The 22,985-nt window shown below is 44.8% G+C and overlaps 1 protein-coding gene across 2 annotated transcripts; it reads right to left on the bottom strand.

Annotated features, from left to right (window-relative positions):
• Positions 1-4,886: 4,886 nt before the first annotated feature.
• Positions 4,887-22,798, bottom strand: LOC142776214 (uncharacterized). Of its 2 annotated transcripts, none has more exons than XM_075879464.1 (4): positions 22,547-22,798; positions 19,559-19,668; positions 16,062-16,271; positions 4,887-11,656 (listed from the first exon to the last, which is right to left on the bottom strand). In XM_075879464.1, the coding sequence occupies exon 4, from the start codon at positions 7,408-7,410 to the stop codon at positions 6,268-6,270; it is 1,143 nt and encodes a 380-aa protein (XP_075735579.1). In that variant the 5' UTR covers positions 7,411-11,656; positions 16,062-16,271; positions 19,559-19,668; positions 22,547-22,798; the 3' UTR covers positions 4,887-6,267. Both variants share the same exon structure in this region, with proteins under 2 accessions (XP_075735579.1, XP_075735580.1).
• Between the last annotated feature and the right edge of the window lie 187 nt (positions 22,799-22,985).

The following is a 22,985-nucleotide window of genomic DNA, read 5'->3' as shown; positions in this document are numbered from 1 at the left end:
CTGGTTCTATATGAGCGCGTCAGCAGCAGCAACCATTGGGATCCGACGCTTATGTTGGCAAACATCATCTTCTACTTGTATGGCACGGCAAGACTCTAAGACTCTGGTACGAGAAACATCAAGGAGAGTTGACTAGCTGGGACGTTTGTAAGCAGAAATTGCGCTATCTATTTGGGAAACCCATCGGATGTCAAGTGGCCGCTAAGAGCTTGCGACTCGTGCCCAGACAACCACAGAGCCGTACATCGCGAACATCCAGGACGTGTTGGCTTTGTGCCGCAAGGTCGACAAGGACATGCTCGACGAGGACAAAGTCGGACACATCCTGAAAGGAATTGCCGATGACGCCTTCAATTTTCTCCTGTGCAAGGACTGCTCGACGGTGGAGTCGGTCATCGAAGCATGTCATCGCTTCGAACAGGCAAAAAGTAGGCGCACAGTTCACTGATTTGACCGTCTTCCCAACACGATGGCTTCGTCCTCTTGCGAAGATTTTCAGACACTACATCAACCACCAGCGCTTGAAAACGTCACCAGAATAGTCCGTCGGGAACTCGAGGCTATGGCACCCGCTATAACTAGCGTCAGCGCGCCAGGACACAACCTCGATACTGCTTCAATGATACAGGCCGTGGTTCACCAAGAGATCGTGAATATGGGCATTTCGCCACCTCATCAAAATGCCCCTGCTACTTCCAGCTCGGCTCCAGTCGTTGCGGCTGCCACTCCAAACCGCACGTTCGTGCCAAGACGAAACCCAGCTGAATGGCACACTCGTGATGATCGGCCCATATGTTTCAAGTGCCATCGGATAGGACACATCGCGCGCCATTGCCGCAGCCGTTGGACCTCATAACCTCGACCGAGCTTCTATGATTGGGGGCCTCACTCCGAACGTGCACCTTATGCCCCGTCCTACCGTGCTGAGACAGATGCAGAGCATAATCCAGAACGTCGGACCAGCCGCTCGCCATCGCCCATGTGTCGTCAGTCCCACTCGCCCCAACCCCGCCGTTCTCGGTCTCCCTACGACCGTCGCTTGGAAAACTAGCCAGTGCAGCCCCCGGAGGTGACGCTGCATACACGACTCGGAGAGCAAATGCTCTGATTACTCCCGGCCAGCGGTGGAACCTTCTTACAATTCTCGTTGATGGTTTACCTGTAACTGCTCTTATTGATACCGGTGCACAAATATCTGTGATGAGCTCAGACCTCCGCCGCCGCCTCCAAAAAGTTCTGACGCCTCGATTGCACCTACCGTTCGTACAGCGGATGGGAGTACTCCTGCTGCGCTTGGAATGTGCACTGCGCGATTAACTATTTCTGAGCATCAAACTTTAGTTCTGTTCGCTGTACTGGAAAATTGCCCTCATGACCTCATCCATGGACTCGACTGTCTGACTTCAAACGCTGCGCTCATTGACTATTCTAAAGGTCTTCTTCGGCTTGAACTACCATCCTTCTCAGAGACCGTTTCTACCAGCCCACCTCGCCTACGCTCTGTCGATTTCCTCAGACTGCCGCCGCAAGCCGCAGTCCAAGTCCAACTCTCGCCATATCCTTCAGTACCCGATGGTGATTATGTTGCTGCCCCAATTTCTGACGTGGACATGACACGTAATGTTGCACTCGCCAACAAAATGGTTACCGTTAAGGACAATCGAACTTCATTTCCCGTCCTCAATTTTGGCTTCTCAGCGCAAGTTATTCCTCGCGGCATGTCACTTGTGCATCTGACACCACTGGTCGACCACACAGTTTCCGCCCTAACCACCGATTCGTCACCTGATTTTTCATCAACGTCGCTCTCGTCACGTTCCTGTTCCGACCTTTTCAAGCCAATGCTATCTGACAAGCTCACCTCTGAACAAGTCTCTGCTCTCTGCCGTGTGCTTGCTTCTTATCAGGACATCTTTGACTTCGGCGACCGTAATTTGGGCCAGACATCCGTGGTAACCCATCGCATCGACACCGGTGACGCTCGACCCATTCGCCGACGAGCCTACCGTGTGTCAGCCCCGGAGCGTGCTATTATACAGCGAGAAGTCGATAAAATGCTTCATAAGGGCATAATCGAACCCTCATCTAGTCCCTGGTCCTCACCCGTTGTACTTGTTAAAAAGAAAGACAATAGCTGGAGATTCTGTGTTTATTCCCACCATCTCAACCTTATTACCAAGAAAGATGTCTATCCCCTAACGCGCACAGATGATGCACTCGATTGCTTGCACGGTGCCAAATATTTCTCTTCAACAGACCTTCGCTCAGGCTACTGGCAGATCGCTGTGGACGACAAAGACAGAGAGAAGACGGCCTTCGTGACTCCTAATGGACTTTATCAGTTCAAGTTGATGCCTTTTGGATTATGCAATGCCCCCGCGACTTTTGAGCGCGTAATGGACTCTCTCTTTCGAGACATGAAGTGGACCATCTGCCTCTGCTATCTTGACGACCTTATTGCTTTTTCGACTACTTTCGACGACCATCTTACCCGTCTGTCCACAGTGCTTGATGTTTTCCGACGTGCCAACTTGCAACTTAACTCGTCCAAATGCCGCTTTGGGCAACGCCAAATCGGCGTACTCGGCCATCTTGTTAATGCTATGGGCGTTCAACCAGACCTTGCGAAAGTTCGAGTAGTTCGCGACTTCCCCACACCCCGCTCAGCCAGGACGTCCGAAGTTTTCTGGGACTGTGTTCCTATTTCCGTTGTTTTGTCGAGAAGTTTGCTGAAGTAGCCCGTCTTCTAACCTGCCTTCTAAAAACGGATGTCACATTCACCTGGGGCCAACAGCAAGCAAACGCCTTCTCGTCGCTCGTTGACATTCTCACCAATCCACCAGTCCTAGCACACTTCGACCCATCTGCCGCCACGGAGCTTCGTACTGACACCAGTGGCCACGGCATAGGCGCAGTGCTGGCGCAGCGGCAACAAGGCATGCACCGGGTCGTCGCATATGCATATGCACCGGGTCGTCGCATATGCTGTTGTCGCGCTCGGAACAAAATTATTCCATCACAGAACGCGAGTGCTTAGCTCTCGTCTGGGCCATTGCGAAATTCCGACCGTACCTGTATGGCCGATCATTCTCAGTTATTACGGACCACCATGCGCTTTGCTGGCTCTCCTCACTTAAGGACCCTTCGGGACGCCTTGGTCGCTGGGCGCTGCACTTACAAGAGTACACTTTTTCCGTATCCTATAAATCCGGACAACTTCACAAGGATGCCGACTGCTTGTCCCGTTACCCAGTCGATCCCTCTGACACGATGGAAGATGGACAAGAGACCCTCGTTCTTTTAATTACCGACTTCACCGACATAGCTGCTGAACAACGTTGCGACCCCTCTTTGCGTGCTATTATCAATGGTCTGCACTCATCTCACCCTGACCACTCCTCACAACTGTTCGTTCTTCACAACTCTGTGCATCTTCGCTCAGACTTTTTGGCCCAGCTTCATGATGCCCCCTCCGCTGGACACCTAGGGGTGTCACGCACGTATGACCGCATTCGCCGCCGATTCTTTTGGCCTGGCCTCTACCATTCTGTGCGACAGTACGTTGTGGCATGCGACCTCTGCCAGCGCTGCAAGACACCTGCTTAGGGACCTGCTGGTACCCTCCAGCCCATTGAAGTACCAGATGAGCCATTTTTCTGAGTCGGCCACGATCTTCTAGGACCTTTTCCCGTGTCGGCCACCGGTAATAAGTGGATTGCTACTGCTACCGACTACGCAACGCGATGTGCCGTTAAACGCGCCCTCCCCACCAGCTGCGCTACTGATGAAGCCGCTTTCCTTCTTCATGACATCGTTCTGCGTCATGGTGCTCCTCGTCAGTTGATCACCGACCACGGCCGCTGTTTTCTATCTGAAGTAGTCGACGAGCTCCCGCGATGCTGCTCTACCCACCACAAGTTCACTACAGCGTACTATCCGCAAACCAACAGCCTCACGGAACGCCTCAACCGTACCCTGACGAATATGTTAGCGATGTATGTCTCAAAGGATCACAAAGATTGGGACATCCACTTACCTTTCGTTACCTTCGCATACAACAGTTCACGTCATAATAAAGCTGGATTTTCACCTTTTTACCTACTGTTTGGTTATGACCCGCCTTTGCCCATAAACACCATGCTCCAATCTGACGCCCCCTCATCGACTGCTTATGCTCGTGATGCTCTGGCCCGAGCTGACATTGCCCACCAAGTTGCCCGGGATCGTCTATGTGCCTCACAGCTCAACCAAAAGAGTGCTTACGATCGCCGGCACCGTGACGTCCAGTACTCCCCGGGGTCGCTTGTCTTGCAGTGGTTACCATCACGTCGTGTTGGTCTCTGCGAAAAACTGATGTCCCGTTACGTTGGCCCCCACCGCGTCATACGCAAGGTCACTAGCGTGACCTATGAGATAGCTCCACTCCATACCACGTCATTACCAGCTTCAGTCCCGACCGATATAGTGCACGTCTCACGGCTTAAACCATACTACTCACGCCCCGAGAATTGATCGCACCAAAACGGTGCTTCTGCTGCCGGCGGGTAATGTCACGGGCTAAGTAGGTTCCTGAGGATGACGACGATGAAGTGCTGAATGTGAACGTGCTCAGACTGCAGCAGCGTTGTACCCATTTACTCGCCAGTATATTCACCGGTACGCATTTCCTCGCCAGTGTATACTTTATTCCCCGTAACAATACCAGTCATTTAGGCGACTGTCACACAGGTCTTGTTAATTCGGGAGGCAATCGCCGGGCTAATTCCAAGGGCCGAAGTATCGGCCCCCCGAACCGCACTACGAAAGCGTGGACAATTTAGAAGTGGTCCTTCCCGGCGCGCCAGCGGACGCCGGCTGTGGCACAAAGAACAAGTCAGAGCCGAGAGTTGATAAACAAACAAAATTATATTCTCAATAATGGCAGATCGAAAACAACACACAAGAATGCACACTTCACAATAGTTGAATACACTATGTCACCCACCAAACAACGTACTACACAGTACAATCAGCCACACTCGAAACAACGGACACAGACAACAATACACACTACAATGCAGTCGTATGCATTAAACAACCAAGACACTTAGAGACTAAAGAGATAGAGAACCTATTCAGTCCAAAGTTCTTGGAACAAAAGTCTGGATGATACTCTTCCGAGAATCACTCACTCAAAGTCCAGCGTTGTTGTCGTTCCGCTGTCCCCTGAAGTTTCTCTTCCAGGAAACCTCGCGTCTTCAGTTGGCCTCTCTCCAAGCTTCCAACTTCTTCGCCGGAAACACGTCGACTTCACACACGCAGCTGTTGCCACGCGTCTTCGCTCGATAGCGGTAAACACACGCTCTTGCCTGTAGCTCGAGCCTTCACCCCTCAGGTGGAAATCCTCTTCTTCTCCTGCTTTGTCCCTACGGACAAAACCTTCGCCGACTACGCGGCGGAATCCCTACGCGCTCTGGCGCTAACTTCCGTCTTCTCCTGATCTCTCATCTCGGCTGCTCGGTTAAATACCTTCCGCGCGGCATTCCAGAAAGTTCTCGTCATTTCGTCGGCGCGATACGCAGCGAAGGCTGGGGAGAAGGCGAGACGGTTGACTCAACCCGGCGTGACCAGAAGGCGAGACGGATGACTCAACCCGGCGTGACCACGCCTCTTTCGTTCTACAAATTTCGCGGGCTTGCTCAGCCGCCGATGTTGGGTGAGGAGGTTCATCGGCGAAGCCACGCTTCCGAGGGGAGAGCGCGCGCCCGGGCAGCCTTGGATGTTTGTTTTCTTTTTTTTCCTTTTGACCTCCTGGCGTCTCTCTCACACGTTATCGCAAGAGTTTGGCGGCGCGTCCATTTTTAGCGCTCGTTCTGTGACACTGCCCCCCACTTTCAGAATATTATCTCATAATATTTAAAACCACACAAACGAGCGCGAACAGTCACCACACACTCTCACAGACTGTAACACACTCCGGCGCTCATGACACTTCACATTCACAATAGATCACTCAATACAACTGTACATTGTAATTCAATTCCACAACACATGAAATATAGCCACAGGTACATGACTACAACACTTCATCACACATTCCAAACAATACAAATGTATAAAGTTCTCTCAATACAACAATTACTATACTCACATCATTACTATACATCACATCACCGTAACAAACATTTTGACTCACTCAACATACAGTTGCGACACAGGACAACAAGAACATTAACACAACATATGGCACTCAGCCCTGCCAAACACAATTCGATTCCACCTCAGCACCTATCCTGTGTATTTCGAGCAGCGCTTGCGTCCTTTCTTGCGGTGCTCACTCGATCTCTTCTTGTTTTTCCTTGTTCTTTTTGGGCGAGCCTTTTCCAACGACGGGGTCTGAGGCGGCGTCTCAGCCATCGTTGTCACTTCTGACACTGTTAACGGGTGATAACGCTCAACCGATCCTGTCACCCGCTTGTTCATGTCATGACATTGGGCCTGGCTGGCCGACTCCGTCCCCTTTACACTGTCTGCCGGTTGAGGTTGTGTCGACGCACGTCCAGCTGTTCTGCCCGTGAACTCATTCAACACAATCATCATCTCATTCACTGTCTCTTGCGCCGCGGCTTCACCTTGGGCTCTAGTGAGATCCGTCACGGGATGCTCCTCCACTGTATCTCGCGGTCGCTGGGTTGGCGAGGGCTCTATCTTAGGGTCTTCTCCCAAGCATTCCGGATCTTTCGGTCCTCGCGCCCCGTCGATGTTTCCAATGACAAGGTCGTACAGGGGGGTCGTCATGCATAAAGCAGTAACCTTCCCGCTGAAGTACGGGGTTTTAACCTCAATTTCTCCTTCGGGAAGCATCCGAACGGTAAGGTCAATTAGGCAAACCGGTTTCGTTTTGCCTGTTAACTCACTTTCCCGTACCAGATCTCTCCGCACAATAACAGTGGAGCTGCCGGTATCTCTTAACACCGTACTCATTTTGTCTGCAACTTTGCCAGGCAGCGTTGGCATTCCCTTAGAAACACCGGTTGGCTGTTTTGCCATTACCGCACCCACAATAGGAATTTTCTCCCCACTTTTCAACTCTACGAATTCATCTGTGATGGCCTTATCATCGGATTTCGGTGCTGCTAGCACACAGGACACCTGGTGAGTTTGACTGGCTCCGTTTCGACATGCGTCTGCTTTGTGCCCAGTCTGACCACACTTGAAACATTTTACAACCGTAGGGCTCGTAAGGATTGTTCGACAGTTTTTCGCGCGATGACCTAGTCGGTTACACAGAAAACATCGCGGAATGCTCTCTGGTGCACGCTTCTTTTCTTCGGGAGCCAATTTCTTCGACTCCTCGGGACAATCCATCTTGACCTCGGCCAAATTAGTTCCACCTTGCGCTTCCAGGAGTTGATCAGCCAATTCAAGCATTCCTTCAAGTGACTCAGCGTTCTTCTCTTTCAAGTACAGCGACAGGCTTGGGTGGCAACTAGTAAGAAATTGTTCTCTAATTAGGAGCTCTCTAAGTTCATCGTACTCCTGCGCTGTCCCTGAAAGTTCAATCTATCTGTCGAAATAATGGCTAAGTCGGGCAGCGTACTGTGTAGCCGTCTCACCATCAGCTGGCTTTCCTGTCCGAAATCTGTCCCGGAATCCTTCTACAGTAAATCTAAATCGCTTCAGCAAAGCAGCTTTCAACTTTGCATTTTTGGCTGCATCGGTCGGCGTCAGCCTACCGTACACACTGAGCGCTTCCCCACTCAAGCAAGTACTCAAAGCAGTTGCCCATTGATGTTCCGGCCAATTCTGGCTCCTCGCAATCGTCTCAAATCGGTGAAGGTACGCGTCAAGGTCGTCCGTTCTTTCATCAAACGCCACGAGCAGCTTGCTTGGGTTCAAGCGGAATCCATGATCTTCCCGTTCGCTGCTTTCAACTCTAGCTTGGACAGGAGTTTCACTTCGCTGTTGCAAACAGAGCCGCTCGAGTTCCATCTCATGCTGTTGCTGCTGTTCCCTTTCCTCTTTTTCTTCTTTCGCCCTCTCAGCTGCCAGTCTTTCTTTCTCCAGCTCCAACTTCAATTGCAGCTCTCTTTCTTCTTTCAGCTAAGGCTCCTTTGCCTCTCTTTTTTTTTCAGCTGTCGCTCCTTTGCTTCTCTTTCTTCTCTCGCCTTTTCAGCTGCCAACTTCTCTCGTTCCAACTCAGCTGCTTTTTGTTCCTTGGCTCTCTCAGCTGCCAACCTCTCTCGTTCCAACTCAGCTGCTTTTTCTTCCTTGGCTCTCTCAGCTGCCAACCTCTCTCGTTCCAACTCAGCTTCTTTTTCCGCTTTGGCTCTTTCGACCGCCAGCCTTTCTTTTTCCAGCTCAGCTGCCTTTGCTTCTTTGGCCCTCTCTTTTTCTTCTTTTCCTTCTGGGTGACCCACTTCCGTAGTTCGGTGCCAGAAAGACCCATCTTCTCACCAAGAGCGACTAACTTTTCGAGATCGATGGTGTCTCGCAACTCGCAAATAAAACCTTGCCGCGTGCAAAAAGTATCTGCCTAAATCAGTCTATTGGAACACTCCCCTGCACTCGTTAACGAGAACACTGAAGAACACACAAAATCGTTCCGATAGCACTATCAACAACTCGAGGCTCTTTCTCACTACTTTGGACACACTGTGCACCAAAAGGTCCTGTCGCGGACGCCAGATTAATTGTCACACAGATCCCGTTAATTCGGGAGGCAATCGCCGGGCTAATTCTAAGGGCCGAAGTATCGGCCCCCCGAACCGCACTACGAAAGCGTGGACAATTTAGAAGTGGTCCTTTCCGGCGCGCCAGCGGACGCCGGCTGTGGCACAAAGAACAAGTCAGAGACGAGAGTTGATAAACAAACAAAATTATATTCTCAATAATGGCAGATCGAAAACAACACACAAGAATGCACACTTCACAATAGTTGAATACAATATGTCACCCACCAAACAACGTACTACACAGTACAATCAGCCACACTCGAAACAACGGACACAGACAAAAATACACACTACAATGCAGTCGCATGCATTGAACAACCAAGACACTTAGAGACTAAAGAGATAGAGAACCTATTCAGTCCAAAGTTTTTGGAACAAAAGTCTGGATGATACTCTTCCGAGAATCACTCACTCAAAGTCCAGCGTTGTTGTCGTTCCGCTGTCCCCTGAAGTTTCTCTTCCAGGAAACCTCGCGTCTTCAGTTGGCCTCTCTCCAAGCTTCCAACTTCTTCGCCGGAAACACGTCGACTTCACACACGCAGCTGTTGCCACGCGTCTTCGCTCGATAGCGGTAAACACACGCTCTTGCCTGTAGCTCGAGCCTTCACCCCTCAGGTGGAAATCCTCTTCTTCTCCTGCTTTGTCCCTACGGACAAAACCTTCGCCGACTACGCGGCGGAATCCCTACGCGCTCTGGCGCTAACTTCCGTCTTCTCCTGACCTCTCATCTCGGCTGCTCGGTTAAATACCTTCCGCGCGACATTCCAGAAAGTTCTCGTCATTTCGTCGGCGCGATACGCAGCGAAGGCTGGGGAGAAGGCGAGACGGTTGGAATGCCCTCCGCGATGGATGACTCAACCTGGCGTGACCACGCCTCTTTCGTTCTGGAAATTTCACGGGCTTGCTCGGCCGCGGATGTGGGGTGAGGAGGTTCGTGGGCGAAGCCACGCTTCCGAGGGGGGAGCGCGCGCCCGCGGAGCCTTGGATGTTTGTTTTCTTTTTTTTCTTTTGACCTCCCGGCGTCTCTCCCGCGCGTTATCGCAAGAATTTGGCGGCGCGCCCATTTTTAGCGCTCGTTCTGTGACAGCGACCACCTCAAATCGATTCAAAAAATATCCTACTGATTTACTGCATTGAAAGCAGTGAATCAATAGAATGTTTCGGCAAGTAAAAATTGTAGCCACGTGAGTTTTTCCGAATTTATCCAAATGTGGTGTGGCTAATGTTCATAAAAAGTATTTTTATTGTGCCACTTCTCTTTACATACTAAATTTAGATTATATAAGTAATGGTGACTGTGCAAGGTACTTTGAGCTAATCATCATTAGCTCATTTTTTTGGCCACATACATCTACAAGAATTAAGGCGAAAGCGGTTATGTTTGTAGTTTTTCTATTGCAATACTGCTGTTTTAATGTATGTCTGAGAAATAAATATTTACTCCATAGAAGGTATATTTTACAAAAAAATTGCCTTTGCACCCCTCAAGTCACTAAAATTTACGAGAAAGAAAATCACTAATTTCCCAAAACAACTTTGTCGACATTGAGGCCAATTTGCACCACATGGTTGCCTAAGTAAAGATAACATTTATATCTAACTGGAAAGAAAATAACTAGTTCTTTTGATATACCAAGTTTTATCATTACAATTTTTGTTTCATGGAAGAAAATTATTTTTGAAGTTTACAATTGGCGGCTATTCTATTTGGTTATATGGTAGTGTTCCTCTAGTTCCTCCTGGCCCCGGCATTTCTCAAGACAGACAAGGCGTTTCCTCTCTGCCTGAGTATAAAGCGACAACATGCCTCGCACGTTGCTGATGTCCTCGCATGCGCCCTTCGTGCGACTGAGATGGGTCGGCTTGATTCCCCTTTTCTTCAGCGGCGTTCGTATTGCTCGCTCTCGTTCATTTACCCTACTGAAACGTTCCGCATATACGGATCCGTACATACGCAATTATTGGACTACGGAAAGCCGCATCATGCGGAAAGATGCGAACATCCGCAGCTTACGGAAAGCGCCATATCATGCGAAAAGATGCGGACATCCGCAGCTTACGGAAAGCGTCATATTGTGCAGAAAGATGCGGACGTCCGCAGCTTACGGAAAGTGCCATATCATGCTAAATTACCCGATAAGCAGCTTACGGAAATCAGCATAATGCAGAAACCATGCATCTATCTGCTGCATCTTGCAAAGATCAAATGGACATCCTAGATCTCGAGTAAAAGCAATTGGCCATTCACGTTGTTTGCAAAAGCAAGTACTGTGTAGATATATACATGAATATTTCATTCTTAATATGTTGCATGAAGGTGAAATATGTTTGCTATCTGAAACAGCCTTGATGAGTAAACAAAGGCTTGAAAGAAACAAATGTGTTAAGAAGCTACTTAATGAGGGATTGAATCATCGGCATCTTTCTAATTGTCGTGATGCGGAAGCAAAATTACCTTTCAAATAAAATACATTACAAAACTACTGAATTAACATGCTAGTGATCATAAATGGTGGTTACATTGCAACACATTATAGCAGTGTTCTATGCAAGACCTAAAGAACTTTTAAAGTTATTATTATCAATAGAGAAGCATTATTGTACACACCATCCCTGCTACAATCAATATATTTTTTCATTTGTCTGTATGCTCCAGCTGTGAATGGTGACATTGCAGTGTTGATGGTACACAAATGAGGTGACTACACCGTAATTTCACGAGCGCCACCTAAGCCACAGGATGGTGGCACAAAACACAATGTAACAGCAATTTTAGAACGAAATGTTTAAACATAAATAATAATCATAGCACTGTGAAAGTGTGGCGCTGTGTTTGTCTCATGAACGCCTTGTGGAGATCGGCGAAATGCTGCTTGAGGCTCCAGCACCACTGTAAATTTGGAAGGTCACTGCCATATAACTTAAGTGTCCTTCATAGGCACCTGGAAATGAAAATAATTGGCACAAATAGTGTCAGAGACACATGTTAGCGCATTAGTTCACATGCACAAGAAATATAACACACAGAATGAAACTGAAAATCTAAGGCACACAATCCTTCATGGTATGCATATGTGAATAATAGAAGGAATGAGTGTATAAATTAGTTCTGCCACATCAAAGAAAACAGCATGCTTATCACAGTGAAAATAACTAGGTTGTCATAATTTTCAATGGTAGAGATAATAGATTAATATGTCCTTATGAAATTACAGTTTGAATGCTTCCTGCACAGTAAAACTTTAGAAACTGCAAGTGAAAGCTCTCAATGTAAATTTAATAGTGTGTGCATGTACATCTGCTGCCTTTATACTATATAGTTTGTGCACAAAATTGGCATCTTGAACAGTTTTGAGAGTTAAACCTATGCAACTTATGAAGGTTAAAATCACCATGAAAGCAAGCAGGACAGGGCAGGTGCCATTAAAATCTGTGCAAGCCAGATAACTATAACCGAACTGCACACATATAAGGGGGCAAGAGTACCAGAAATTCGGCTGCTGACTCGCAGGTCGCAGTATCAAATCCCGGCTTCATTTCTGATGGAGGCAGAAATGCTGTAGGCACGTGTGCTCAGATTTGAGTGTACGTTAAAGAACCCCAAGTGGTCGAAGTTTCCAGTGCCCTCCACTATGGCGTCTCTCATAATCATATCCTGGTTTTCGGACGTGAAACCCCACATATAAATCAAGAATAACAGAAATAAACTGCCAACAGAAAAGTTAGGTGCATGTGCTATCTGTAAGTGCTTACACCTTACTACATACAGCATGCTCAATCCATTTTAAATACCGATATTGAAAATAACTGCTCTATTAGGAATGTAAAAGGTAAGGTAGAACTGAACGACTCTACAAAAAGTGACCCTATTATGACATCACGTTTTCTTATAACAAAATTGACTAAGACTCTGAAATATCATTATGCAAGAAAACATCTTCAAAAGAACAATCAAGTTTGAAGTCATATATTTTTAATATGGCTACTATGACTATAACCAAGAAATCGACCTCAACATGGCTAATGTTAGTTTTTAAGGCCTATGTTCACTAGACAATGAACTATACCACAAAAAGCACAGCGTTCAGGCAAAGCACCACACAAAAAAAGAAAGCAGTCCTTTTTGTTATTACCTACAATGCCTTTAAAATGGTATTTTTACCTCTACTTCCCGCTTTTTATCAAAGTAACTGGTGTAAAACAAGTTAGCTGAAAATGCACTGTGCCTCCAAAACCTGTTGGTTGAATCTGAATTTTTAAAAAATGGTGAAGCTTGCACTAAATTAGGCTCCACAAGCCTTAGAACAGCGAGACTGCATGACTCTTAGGACTACTTTGGTTACTTGTGTTTTGTTTCTGGGCCTAAGCATAAAGACAAGGGCTTACTGAATTGCTGCTAACAAACAAATGCTTTCGAAATTGCCCGAGCGTCAAAGGATGCTCAGACATTTGTTGTTTTTCGCACTGGGCTATTCTACACCAAACATACAAACCATACTGCCTGGCGACCATCACAGATGTATAGTTTAAAAAATGATGGTAATTTACTCTTCTGAAAATAGCTATTTGCAGAAATGTTTTGAAGAGAAAAAAGTAGTGGTCACGTGGGTACCTTCAGAATTTCGCAGAATGTCGTGCGGGTGTTATTTGTGAGAAAAATTTCAAAGTACCGCTTTTTCTTGCCATATCAAATTTGATCTACATATTAAGTAAAGGTGCTTCTTAAAGTATTTGAAGCCGAGTAACATTAGTGCAATTTTTCCCCTACATAGGCTTTGAAGAATTCAGCCAAACTGTTTATCGTTTGCATTTCTTGTATGGCAATACTGCACTTTGTATGAATATTTGAGCCACAAATACTCACTGCACAGAAGTTATATTTCACGAAAAAAAATAATGTTAGGTCCAGATTACAAATATCACTACATAATCGTTTTTGTCCACATTGAGATGCAACTTGAGCTGTGTGTTTATCTAATTGAAAATTACTTTTATGTGTGTGTTGAAAGCAAATAAACAGTTCTTGTTATATGGCAATTGTTATCATTACAATTTTTGTTTAAACGAGGAAAATGATCTTTGAAGTCTCCTATTGAGGGCCATGGAGAACTTCGGAACGAAAGCTGTCGTATATCAAATGCAGAAAACAGCCATCATAAGAAAACTTCAAAAATTTATTTCTACTTTAAGACAAAGTGTAATCATATAACTTGCCATATAAAGAGAACTGCTTCCTTGCTTTTGATGTGGCAAAAAATTGCACTATTATTACTGATTGATTGATTGATATGTGGGGTTTAACGTCCCAAAACCACTATATGATTATGAGAGACGCCGTAGTGGAGGGCTCCGGAAATTTAGACCACCTGGGGTTCTTTAACGTGCACCCAAATCTGAGCACACGGGCCTACAACATTTCCACCACCATCGGAAATGCAGCCGCCGCAGCCGGGATTCGAACCCGCGCCCTGCGGGTCAGCAGCCGAGTACCTTAACCACTAGACCACCGCGGCGGGGCCACTTATATTACTGAGCTTCATGCACTACACACAATCACCTTTACTTAATACCGAGACCGAATTTGGTGTAGAAGAGGCAGTATTTTTTGAAACACTTTACTTTTTACAAACAACACCCAGACGACATCCTGGGAAGTCAAAAAGGCACCAACGTGGCCTAATATTTTGTTCTCTGCGATATATTTTAGCATTTTGCTGTTTTCCATGCAGTAACCGAGCACAATATTTTTTTTTCAAAACACATTTAGTACGGTTGGCAAAATGGCTGGGATGTTTGATGTGTAATTGCTTCACTGCCAGCATTTATTCTTCCGAAGCTCTAGCTATCACATCTCTGTTACTGCCTCCCTCACATACAATGCCTGCATAGGAAAGAAAAACAAAGGCAGGTCCGACAAAGTTCGCAAGGCAAGATATTTTCATGTTGGATAAATTCATCACCATAAACAGCAGCAAAATAACATTCATTTTGAGTAGTCCAAGACACAAGCTATATACCAGCATACTAAGAGCCAAGCACAAACTTTTCATTTGAACATGTGTGGTGATAGACAGGAAGCACTTATTGCAAGACTGATCAGTCTGTAATTAACTGAATGAAGTACCATGCACTGTTCAATCCAACACCACATAGGCATCTTTGCTATAGCAATGCCATGTGTCATTGATTCATGCACTAGATGGGACAATGCAAATGTAACAAAAAAGGTGAAAAAAGAAAACAAGGAAAAAAAAGAAGAAAAGGAAGATGCAAAGTAGGAGCAGTGTAGCACTACTTTTACTTTGCACCCCCCTTTTCTTTCTTCTTTTTTCTTCTTTTCTATCATTTATCTTTTTTTTTTTGCTTTTCTTACCCCCAACCTCCAACAGGAGAACACTTTGTATCACTGCAACCTAACTTGAAAAGAAGCAAGGGCTGCGCTCTTCTGCATTATAGGTTTTTTTTTCAGACAAACATTTCCAACAGGCACACACGCCTACACCAAAAGATGATGTCATTACTGACCCCATTTAAACTAACACGCCAAGGATGACAAGGTGACTTCTAAAAAATAGGTCCTCCTATCGCAACATCGGCCAGCCTGTCTGAGGCACTTCCACTGTTCACCTTGATTACTCCACTAGATGTTTCCATCTGTCGACTCACATCTTCATTTTGGATAACACTAAGACGAGCTTACAATGATGAATACGCACAAAAGTTTAGTGATGTATCATGTATGAAATTAAGCAACTCTGTTAAAAAATTATTGATAGCTTGCTTCCAGGCTTTTTATACTGTAGTCTGAAACTTCGTAATGTCTTCTATGCACATGAACCAGATTGACAACGTAATGCACAACATGCTTAAGAATACTGCGAGGAACATGATAACGACAAAATGACCGGCCACCCAAATTTTTCGCTGTACATGTTTATAAAATGTTCATGTACACCCAAACGAGGTGCTTATAATACAAGCCGAAAAAACCTACAAGTAGGGCCTTGGAGCCTTCTGGAAGTAGACGTGTTGCATTTTTTCTGTGGAGGGCTTTACACCCATAAGTGAGGAACAAAACTCCTGTATAATGAAGAATGTTGGCAGCTATCAGTTATAGAAAAACCTAATGCAGCTAATCTTCCCCGACACATCTGTACATTTAGAGAGGTGACGTAGCTTCTGTGATTGTGGCAGTAACTCCAACAGGACCAGTGCGAAAATTGGCACTACTTGGCTAGACAAATGTCCAAACATGCCTGCCCGACTCCCTCTAGCCATCCCGGCTGAATCTGACACATGATTTCTTAACTGCTGGCTGGACAAAAACAAAACCACTGAAGCACTCACAATACACAGCGTGAAGTTCCTCTGGAGTGGTCAACTTCGTCTTCTGCGATGAAAGAGCAGCACAGTGTACTGATAAGGCACTCCTTGCAATGGTTTTCAATGCCACACAATGACCATGATGTTCCTGTCGAAGAGAGCTTCGGGAGCTTGGAGGGTGCTTGCTCTTTTCTGGGGGCTGCTGCCGCTCCTCGTTTTCTGCTCAAGGTCAACCTGCACAAAGTTGTAGACGAGGCTTTAGGAGTTGTATATAATGATATACAAATTTTTGCTGAACACACATTTCCTCGTGGCACACTGAGGAATTTCTTATAAAACCTAAGGCCTCGCATATGCAAACATTTACAATCGATCCGAAGATGCACTCGACTCTAAAGGAGCAAGTTTGTTATGTAGTGTATATAAAGAAAGGTCATTCAGCACAACCACAACTACAGTTGCACACGAAAACGACATTTTACACGATCCTGTTTATTTACATGGTCCATTTTATTTTATTTACACGGTCCATTTTACACGGTCCTGTTTTACACGATCTGGTCTGCATGAACTCTTGAACCGAGCACCATATAGATTGAAAGACACACACAGAGTTTGAGACAAACCTAGTTTCCCGTGGAGCATCCTCTTGCACTATAACAACACATCTCAATTTAGTTAGTTGGTCAGAACGAGGTGAAAACAGCTCGCACTTGAAAAGCACGGGCAGAAGGAATGATGCCTGCACCCTGTGCTCCCTGTACATTCTCGTTGAGGGTGCAGTTTTCACCTTATCCTTATGCAATTTCGCCTTTATAACATTGTTCGCTGCATAATCTTTGTGGCATTAAAGTGTGTGACACCGTCATGTGTATCCCATGTAATTTATAAAAATAAAATACAAGATAGCTTGATTCAAAAATAACAAAGTGCATCCAGTGCCATGTCTTGTAGCCATTCTTTAGGCAAGTGACAGAATGATTTATTCTTCAAAACATATCTTACTTGTAACCACTACAAGAGGTAACTCGTGCACTGGCACATTCTGTTTGCCTCTTCAGATTATAAGGTACCTTTTTTACACCAGAAAGTCTTCAAGAAGAATAGATGTGTTGTAATTGTGAAGAAAGAAAAGTAGAAGGAAAAAAAGATAACCTGCCCTGTACAGGGTCCGAGCCTGCGAACTTCGAATAACATGTCCGATGCTCTATCAACTGAGCTACCATGGCGGCTATCCCTCTTCCATTTTGTATGGTATATATGTGCATTTATACATGGAAGAGTCAGTCAGCACTGCTTGTTACCATTATGGCGAGTGCGGGACAGCTTTTTTTTTTTTGCCTACTGGCAATTACATTACGATTGCAACTACGTTACGATTACTTCCAATATCCCTATACTTCTTTGGCAGCATTATGCATCTGTCAGTTCTCAGAAAATCTGCTAGTCACAGGAGGTGGCAATGGTTCACCCTCCCACCTAAATGCATGTACTTGAACACATGCACAACTGATTGAAATAAAAAACAAGTCACACACTGCTAAGATTACTGAGATTCACTGTTTCAGATTCATGAGTAAAGGAAAGAACTATAAATTTAAGGGTTTGTTGTCTTTGTTGAACACATTATAATGAGAACTAGCAGAAAATGATGCCAAACAAACTATAGGGGATGTTATCAAAGGTAACTTTAACAAAATTGTGAAAAGAAAAGTGAACAAAAACGTAACTTGGCAACGTTTTTTGACAATTGAATTGACATTACTTTTTATAACATCCCTATATTTTACTGGGTAATGTTGTCGGGTAATTCTCATTATTAGAGTGGTGAGTAGGCTGACAAAGAAAGCATATATGGCATTGATACTTCTTTTGAACACCTAATAGTTTGAGGACCTTAAAAGAGCGGAAGCTACTTTGAGTAGACCAGAATATTTAGTTGGAGCGAAAAAAACAAATGTACACACATTGTTACCAGGCTTTTTAACACATTTTGAGACATAAAAGTGTATGCTGCCAGTAATGTTAAGTACCATTACTTTTGTCACACTATGCACTGTAGCAGGTGTAGTTAGAGTGGTGATAGTGAAGGATTAATCAAGCACGCCACCAACTGTGTTCCCATCAATGGTCGCGTATTTTAAAAATAAACCTGCTGTATAATAAAAAAAGTTTAGAGCATTTATGTTTTTATCCAAATCAAGTTAAACCGACTGGGTAAGCAAACCATTTGCATAAAATCAAAAGGCATAAAGTGATTCATGTATTATAGCTATGTGAACAATTTCAGCAACGCAGGGCAAAGTGACAACAGTTCTATTAAAAACCCCTCTCATTATAATATGCATGAAAAGCACCACACCAGAATATTTTATAGTGCATGTAATATCGAGACTACTAGACTGTCTATTGACCTTTTAGAAGAAGGGTATCTCCTTCACGTTCAAGGGGCAACCACTTACCCTTTTGCTGAGCTTTTCTGTGAATATTTCCTGAATTTCAGATATTATTAGGATTGACTTAGAGTGAAAAGATTTTGCTTACGCATTGAAACCTAGTTCTGTATGTAACTGCAATTATGGGTGCCAAACCACCTCCAATTAATTTTTAACATTTAACTCATTTTTTAACTGCAGCAGCACAACTAGCTGTGGGTGCCCAAAAAGTAGCTAGAAACAATACCTTTACCTCTTTGAGCCTTTCGGAAGTGTTCAGCTTCTCAGTGCTCACCTTACAACATTTTTTTTTAAATACGTGTTTGTGTGCCCACTACTCTTGCTCCTTGTACAGTGAGGAGGAGCACATGGCAAGAAGAGACAAGAAAGAAGCATTGCGAAAAAAAGCGAAATAAGCGAGGACCTCTTTTGTATTGTACAATGTGTGTAACATTACTATTGCGACAACATATAGACAAATTATCACGGCTATGCATCCATTGTAGAGTCATACACAGCTGCAACACCACGACTAAATTTCAACCTTGTGTTGGTTTAGTATCCCTTTAGAGTGGCAAGCTAATGATATCTGCATTTGTTTGGCACACATTGAGATGCAGCAAAATGTGATATGGTAATCTCATTTAGAATGCACATCATGTGGCTTCATTGTATATGTGGCTACAAGTAACTCTGGTTGCAAAGCAATATGGCAGAGCCTAAACAGACGTCACCGACCACTCCAATCTGAACTTGCCTTTGCTACTTGCCCATTATCATCCCAGCTAAAAATGAATAATTGAATCTGCTACAGATAAGTGCTAGCTTATACTAAGGACCAAGTATGAAGGGTGTTTTGTCATTATTGAGATCAGTTATTTGTTCAAGAACACTTGCTGTCAAACACAAATACATTGCTGTCGAAGCATCAAGACTCAAATATAAAGCAAAAAGAAGTGTCTCTTTAAAAATTACAGGCCACAAGGTGCAAGATAAATATTTGATATACTTGGGATGTAAGGCACGCACAAGAGGTGCTGCCATATTATACTTTTCCTTGTGTTGAAACCTGCTTGCTTTACTCACCTAACACATCTGTAAAGATGCCGTGGAAACACCAAAGAGCTCATGCAGCAAGGTTGAACACATGTCCAGGGATTCCCCCATTCCTAAGCAGCCCTACAGCCTCCACAGTCCTGCAACCATTTGTAAGATAAACATAGTTCTACCCAAAGTTCTTGGTTTACAGATACACATGCAAGACGCATAACCACTCTATAGGAAGTTTGCATGATAATGCGCTGGGTAGCAAAACGAATGCCAATATCAAGTATCCTGGCCTGCCGCTTCTTTCTTTCCGTTCTTAATTAATCAATCTATGGTTAATAAGTGTTCCCCCAATGTGAAGTGTACTGGCAGTCCGGTGAAGAATTGCAATGTATTTCAAACACAGTCCAATTCATGGCAAGTAAGCATTCAATAGCGTTTTGTCAGCTGTTCAAGAAAAGAGCATGAAGTTTAGCTAAAACCCATGTTTTTTATAAACACCATTCAATTTGATATAAAAGTTGTGAGCATTATGTGAAGGAACATAGATTAATGTTTAATCAATGATTTTTTATGATGTACTGATATGAATGCAACTAACTGAATATGAGACGACAATTTTTGCTTGAGAATTTAGAGTTATGAACACGATCGCACTTGCCAGCGGCAACTTGTCCAAAACAGCAGCAGGATAGGCTAGTTTCTGTAGGTGAGCAGTAATGAGCCGTGCAAAGTAACAACAAGAAACACCAGTAACAACAGTATGGAGCAAGCACAGACTGCCAACTGTATAATTTATTGCACAAAAGTTCGCCTGAATATCAGTCAGACAACTCGTGCAAATGAAGGTCCAGTTGGGAATGAACAAGTTACGAAATCAACAATGCCTGCTTTCACTAACAGGACCCTCATTCACATAAAGTATGCAGCGATAGGCCCCTACCGAGGTACGTCACAGCATGATGTCACTGGCAAATGTAAAAGGTGTGGCTGGAAAAACACTCCCGCTGGTGGCTCAGCCCGGTACAGTCGTGCGGTGTTTGGGGCAAGTTTTAATTTTTCAAAGCTTACACTTCACGTTACAATGTCGACATTAGCTGTAGTATGTGTCAGCAAACATCAAGCTGTGTGGTAAAATATTTGCCACGCTGTCTGTTTATCTTGAAGAAGTGAACACACGTGGTGGCCTGTGCGAGGAACAGTGGCATAGTCTTCAAAAATGTGCACTGTTGATTGCGGCATGTAGTGTGCATTGAAAGGTATTGAGAATATTGGTTCAACTGAGAATATTGTGTGTGGTGTGTGCAGTGTCAATAACAATGTGTCTTGTTTGCGAAGACATTAGCACTCATGGCAGGGACTGGTCGATCAAAAAACTTGATTCGACATTTTAGTCAAGGTAAATATGCACTTGACGCGACCATCTGCGAGTGGGTACATCTCGGTGTTTGCGCTGTGTGCAGAAAAAAATTGCATGGTCACCGGGCTGGAAGATACCATTTGCTGAAGTTGCATGTATGAATCGCCCCGACGAGTACGCAAGCCCAATAAAGGTATAACTCGTTTTATCGAAGGCCTCATATGTCTTCATGTAATAAGCAGAGATTCTTGTTTCACATATACTCAGTACCTTTACCGCTCGATATTCATGAAGTGACAATGCAAACAACAAGTTTGTGTGTTAGGTCCTAAGGGAGCAATGTAAATATGCAAATAAGTTGTAGGTGTCAGATGCAGCGATGTAACTGCGCAAAAGATTATGTATATATTAGGCTACAGGTTTAGAATCGCATACATCTCAGTGGTCTATCAGGAACGTCACAAACAACTTCCTTGCCAACCAGCCCTTGCACAGAGGGAGGGAATGGCTGGCACGGCGCTTGAAGTGACGTCACATCATTTGCAAACATAGAGAGGTTTCTTACTTAGGCAACATTTTGCACAATATATTTTTTAGATGCAAGACTGTACTCGTCCACATTGATCATACTGATGTCTTTTGTTGTTACTTTGTGCTGTGAATTACTAGGCATTTAGTCACCATGACCTTTAAAAGCTAATTTCAGTGTTCTCTCTCATATTGCTGACAACTGTGTTGTTGCATAAATTGGGCAAAAAAGCAACACAGAAAGGCTGTCACAATAAATACACCAACATGGGTATTCTCCTGCAAACAAAAGTCGGCACTGGTCCTGTCATTACCCGTCTTCCTTCTCTCTTTGCCTTGTTTGTGCTGAAACAGCCAAACACCTGATGAGTTAGATGAGAAATATTAACGCATCAAAACTATAAGTGCTTGCATCAGCAACTACACAACAGTGTGATAACCGCACCCCTGCCACACAGCAGCGAAACATAATTTGAACATGCTGGCAGTGTATTATTTTATAAAAAGCAATTCTGGCAGATTACAAAATCTCACATTGTGCATGCAAGTTTTCTTCAAAGTCAGGCGTACAATGTAGGTGCTGGCCGGTACATTATTAGTTACAAGCAAAAGCGTCTTGCCGGTACATATGCAGATTGCACGAACACCTCTCTCTCTACACTAGGCACACACATTATATCTTTTAACAAGCACACGACACTGTTTAGGGGCATAATAACGCTCTACCGTGAATGTATGCTAATCAACCCACTTAGGCGGTTGGCTAGGTGAATCGAGCCAAGTTACAAATTGTATCGCCCGCGAACGTAAACAAAATGCTGCTTTCCATCAAATGGCACTACAGGCTTCGTTTAATCAACAACGTAGCAAGCGCCGTGTGCGTCTTCCTCACTACATTGCACATATGAAAAAATCGATCACCATACACATCCATGTTGCCGCAGTTGTCTCGAATTAGCTCAAGTAAGGCCGCGCCGATGCGCCATGGCTCTGCTATCGTTAGCGTTGTCAAAGCGAATCGGCAACCGCACTCGCAAAGGCGCGTAAGGTTGCCGTTTCACGACGCCTCGTTAGAGTGCAGCAACACACACTTGCACTGAGTGGCATACTTGGTCTACATAAAAAAGTGTCCCCCTTACCTTTAGTTTCTTTCACACTGTCCTGAGGGAAGCAACCACAGGCGTCAGCCGTCACCTCGGAGTCCTTCGAGCGCCCGCCCAACCCGCCGATTCCTTGGACGACTCGCACTTGATCCGCACTCGAACAACCGCGGGAATAGGGCGCAATCTTAGCACATCACACGAACGAGGAACGGCGCTTCCTTGCGTAAATTTAACATTTCGTGCTCTCGCGTGTAGCAGCGCGAACACATGAGAGAGCATGCCCACGGAGACAAAGACAAACAACATGTGGCTTTAGCTGTGAATGGATTTGGCTTGGATATCTGTGTGAGAATAAAAACATCTGTCGCTGCTATAAACTGAAAAAAAAAAGTATGTTATCTGGCAAAATAACTTTAAAAGTGATAAACGTTTATTCAAAAAACAAGTTACAACTTATGAATATTTTCGCAGGTCT

The sequence above is a fragment of the Rhipicephalus microplus genome, chromosome X, assembly GCF_043290135.1.
Source record: "Rhipicephalus microplus isolate Deutch F79 chromosome X, USDA_Rmic, whole genome shotgun sequence".
Lineage (NCBI taxonomy): Eukaryota > Metazoa > Arthropoda > Arachnida > Ixodida > Ixodidae > Rhipicephalus > Rhipicephalus microplus.
Note: the sequence above shows the minus strand (reverse complement) of the source record. Positions and strands in the feature narration are given on the sequence as shown.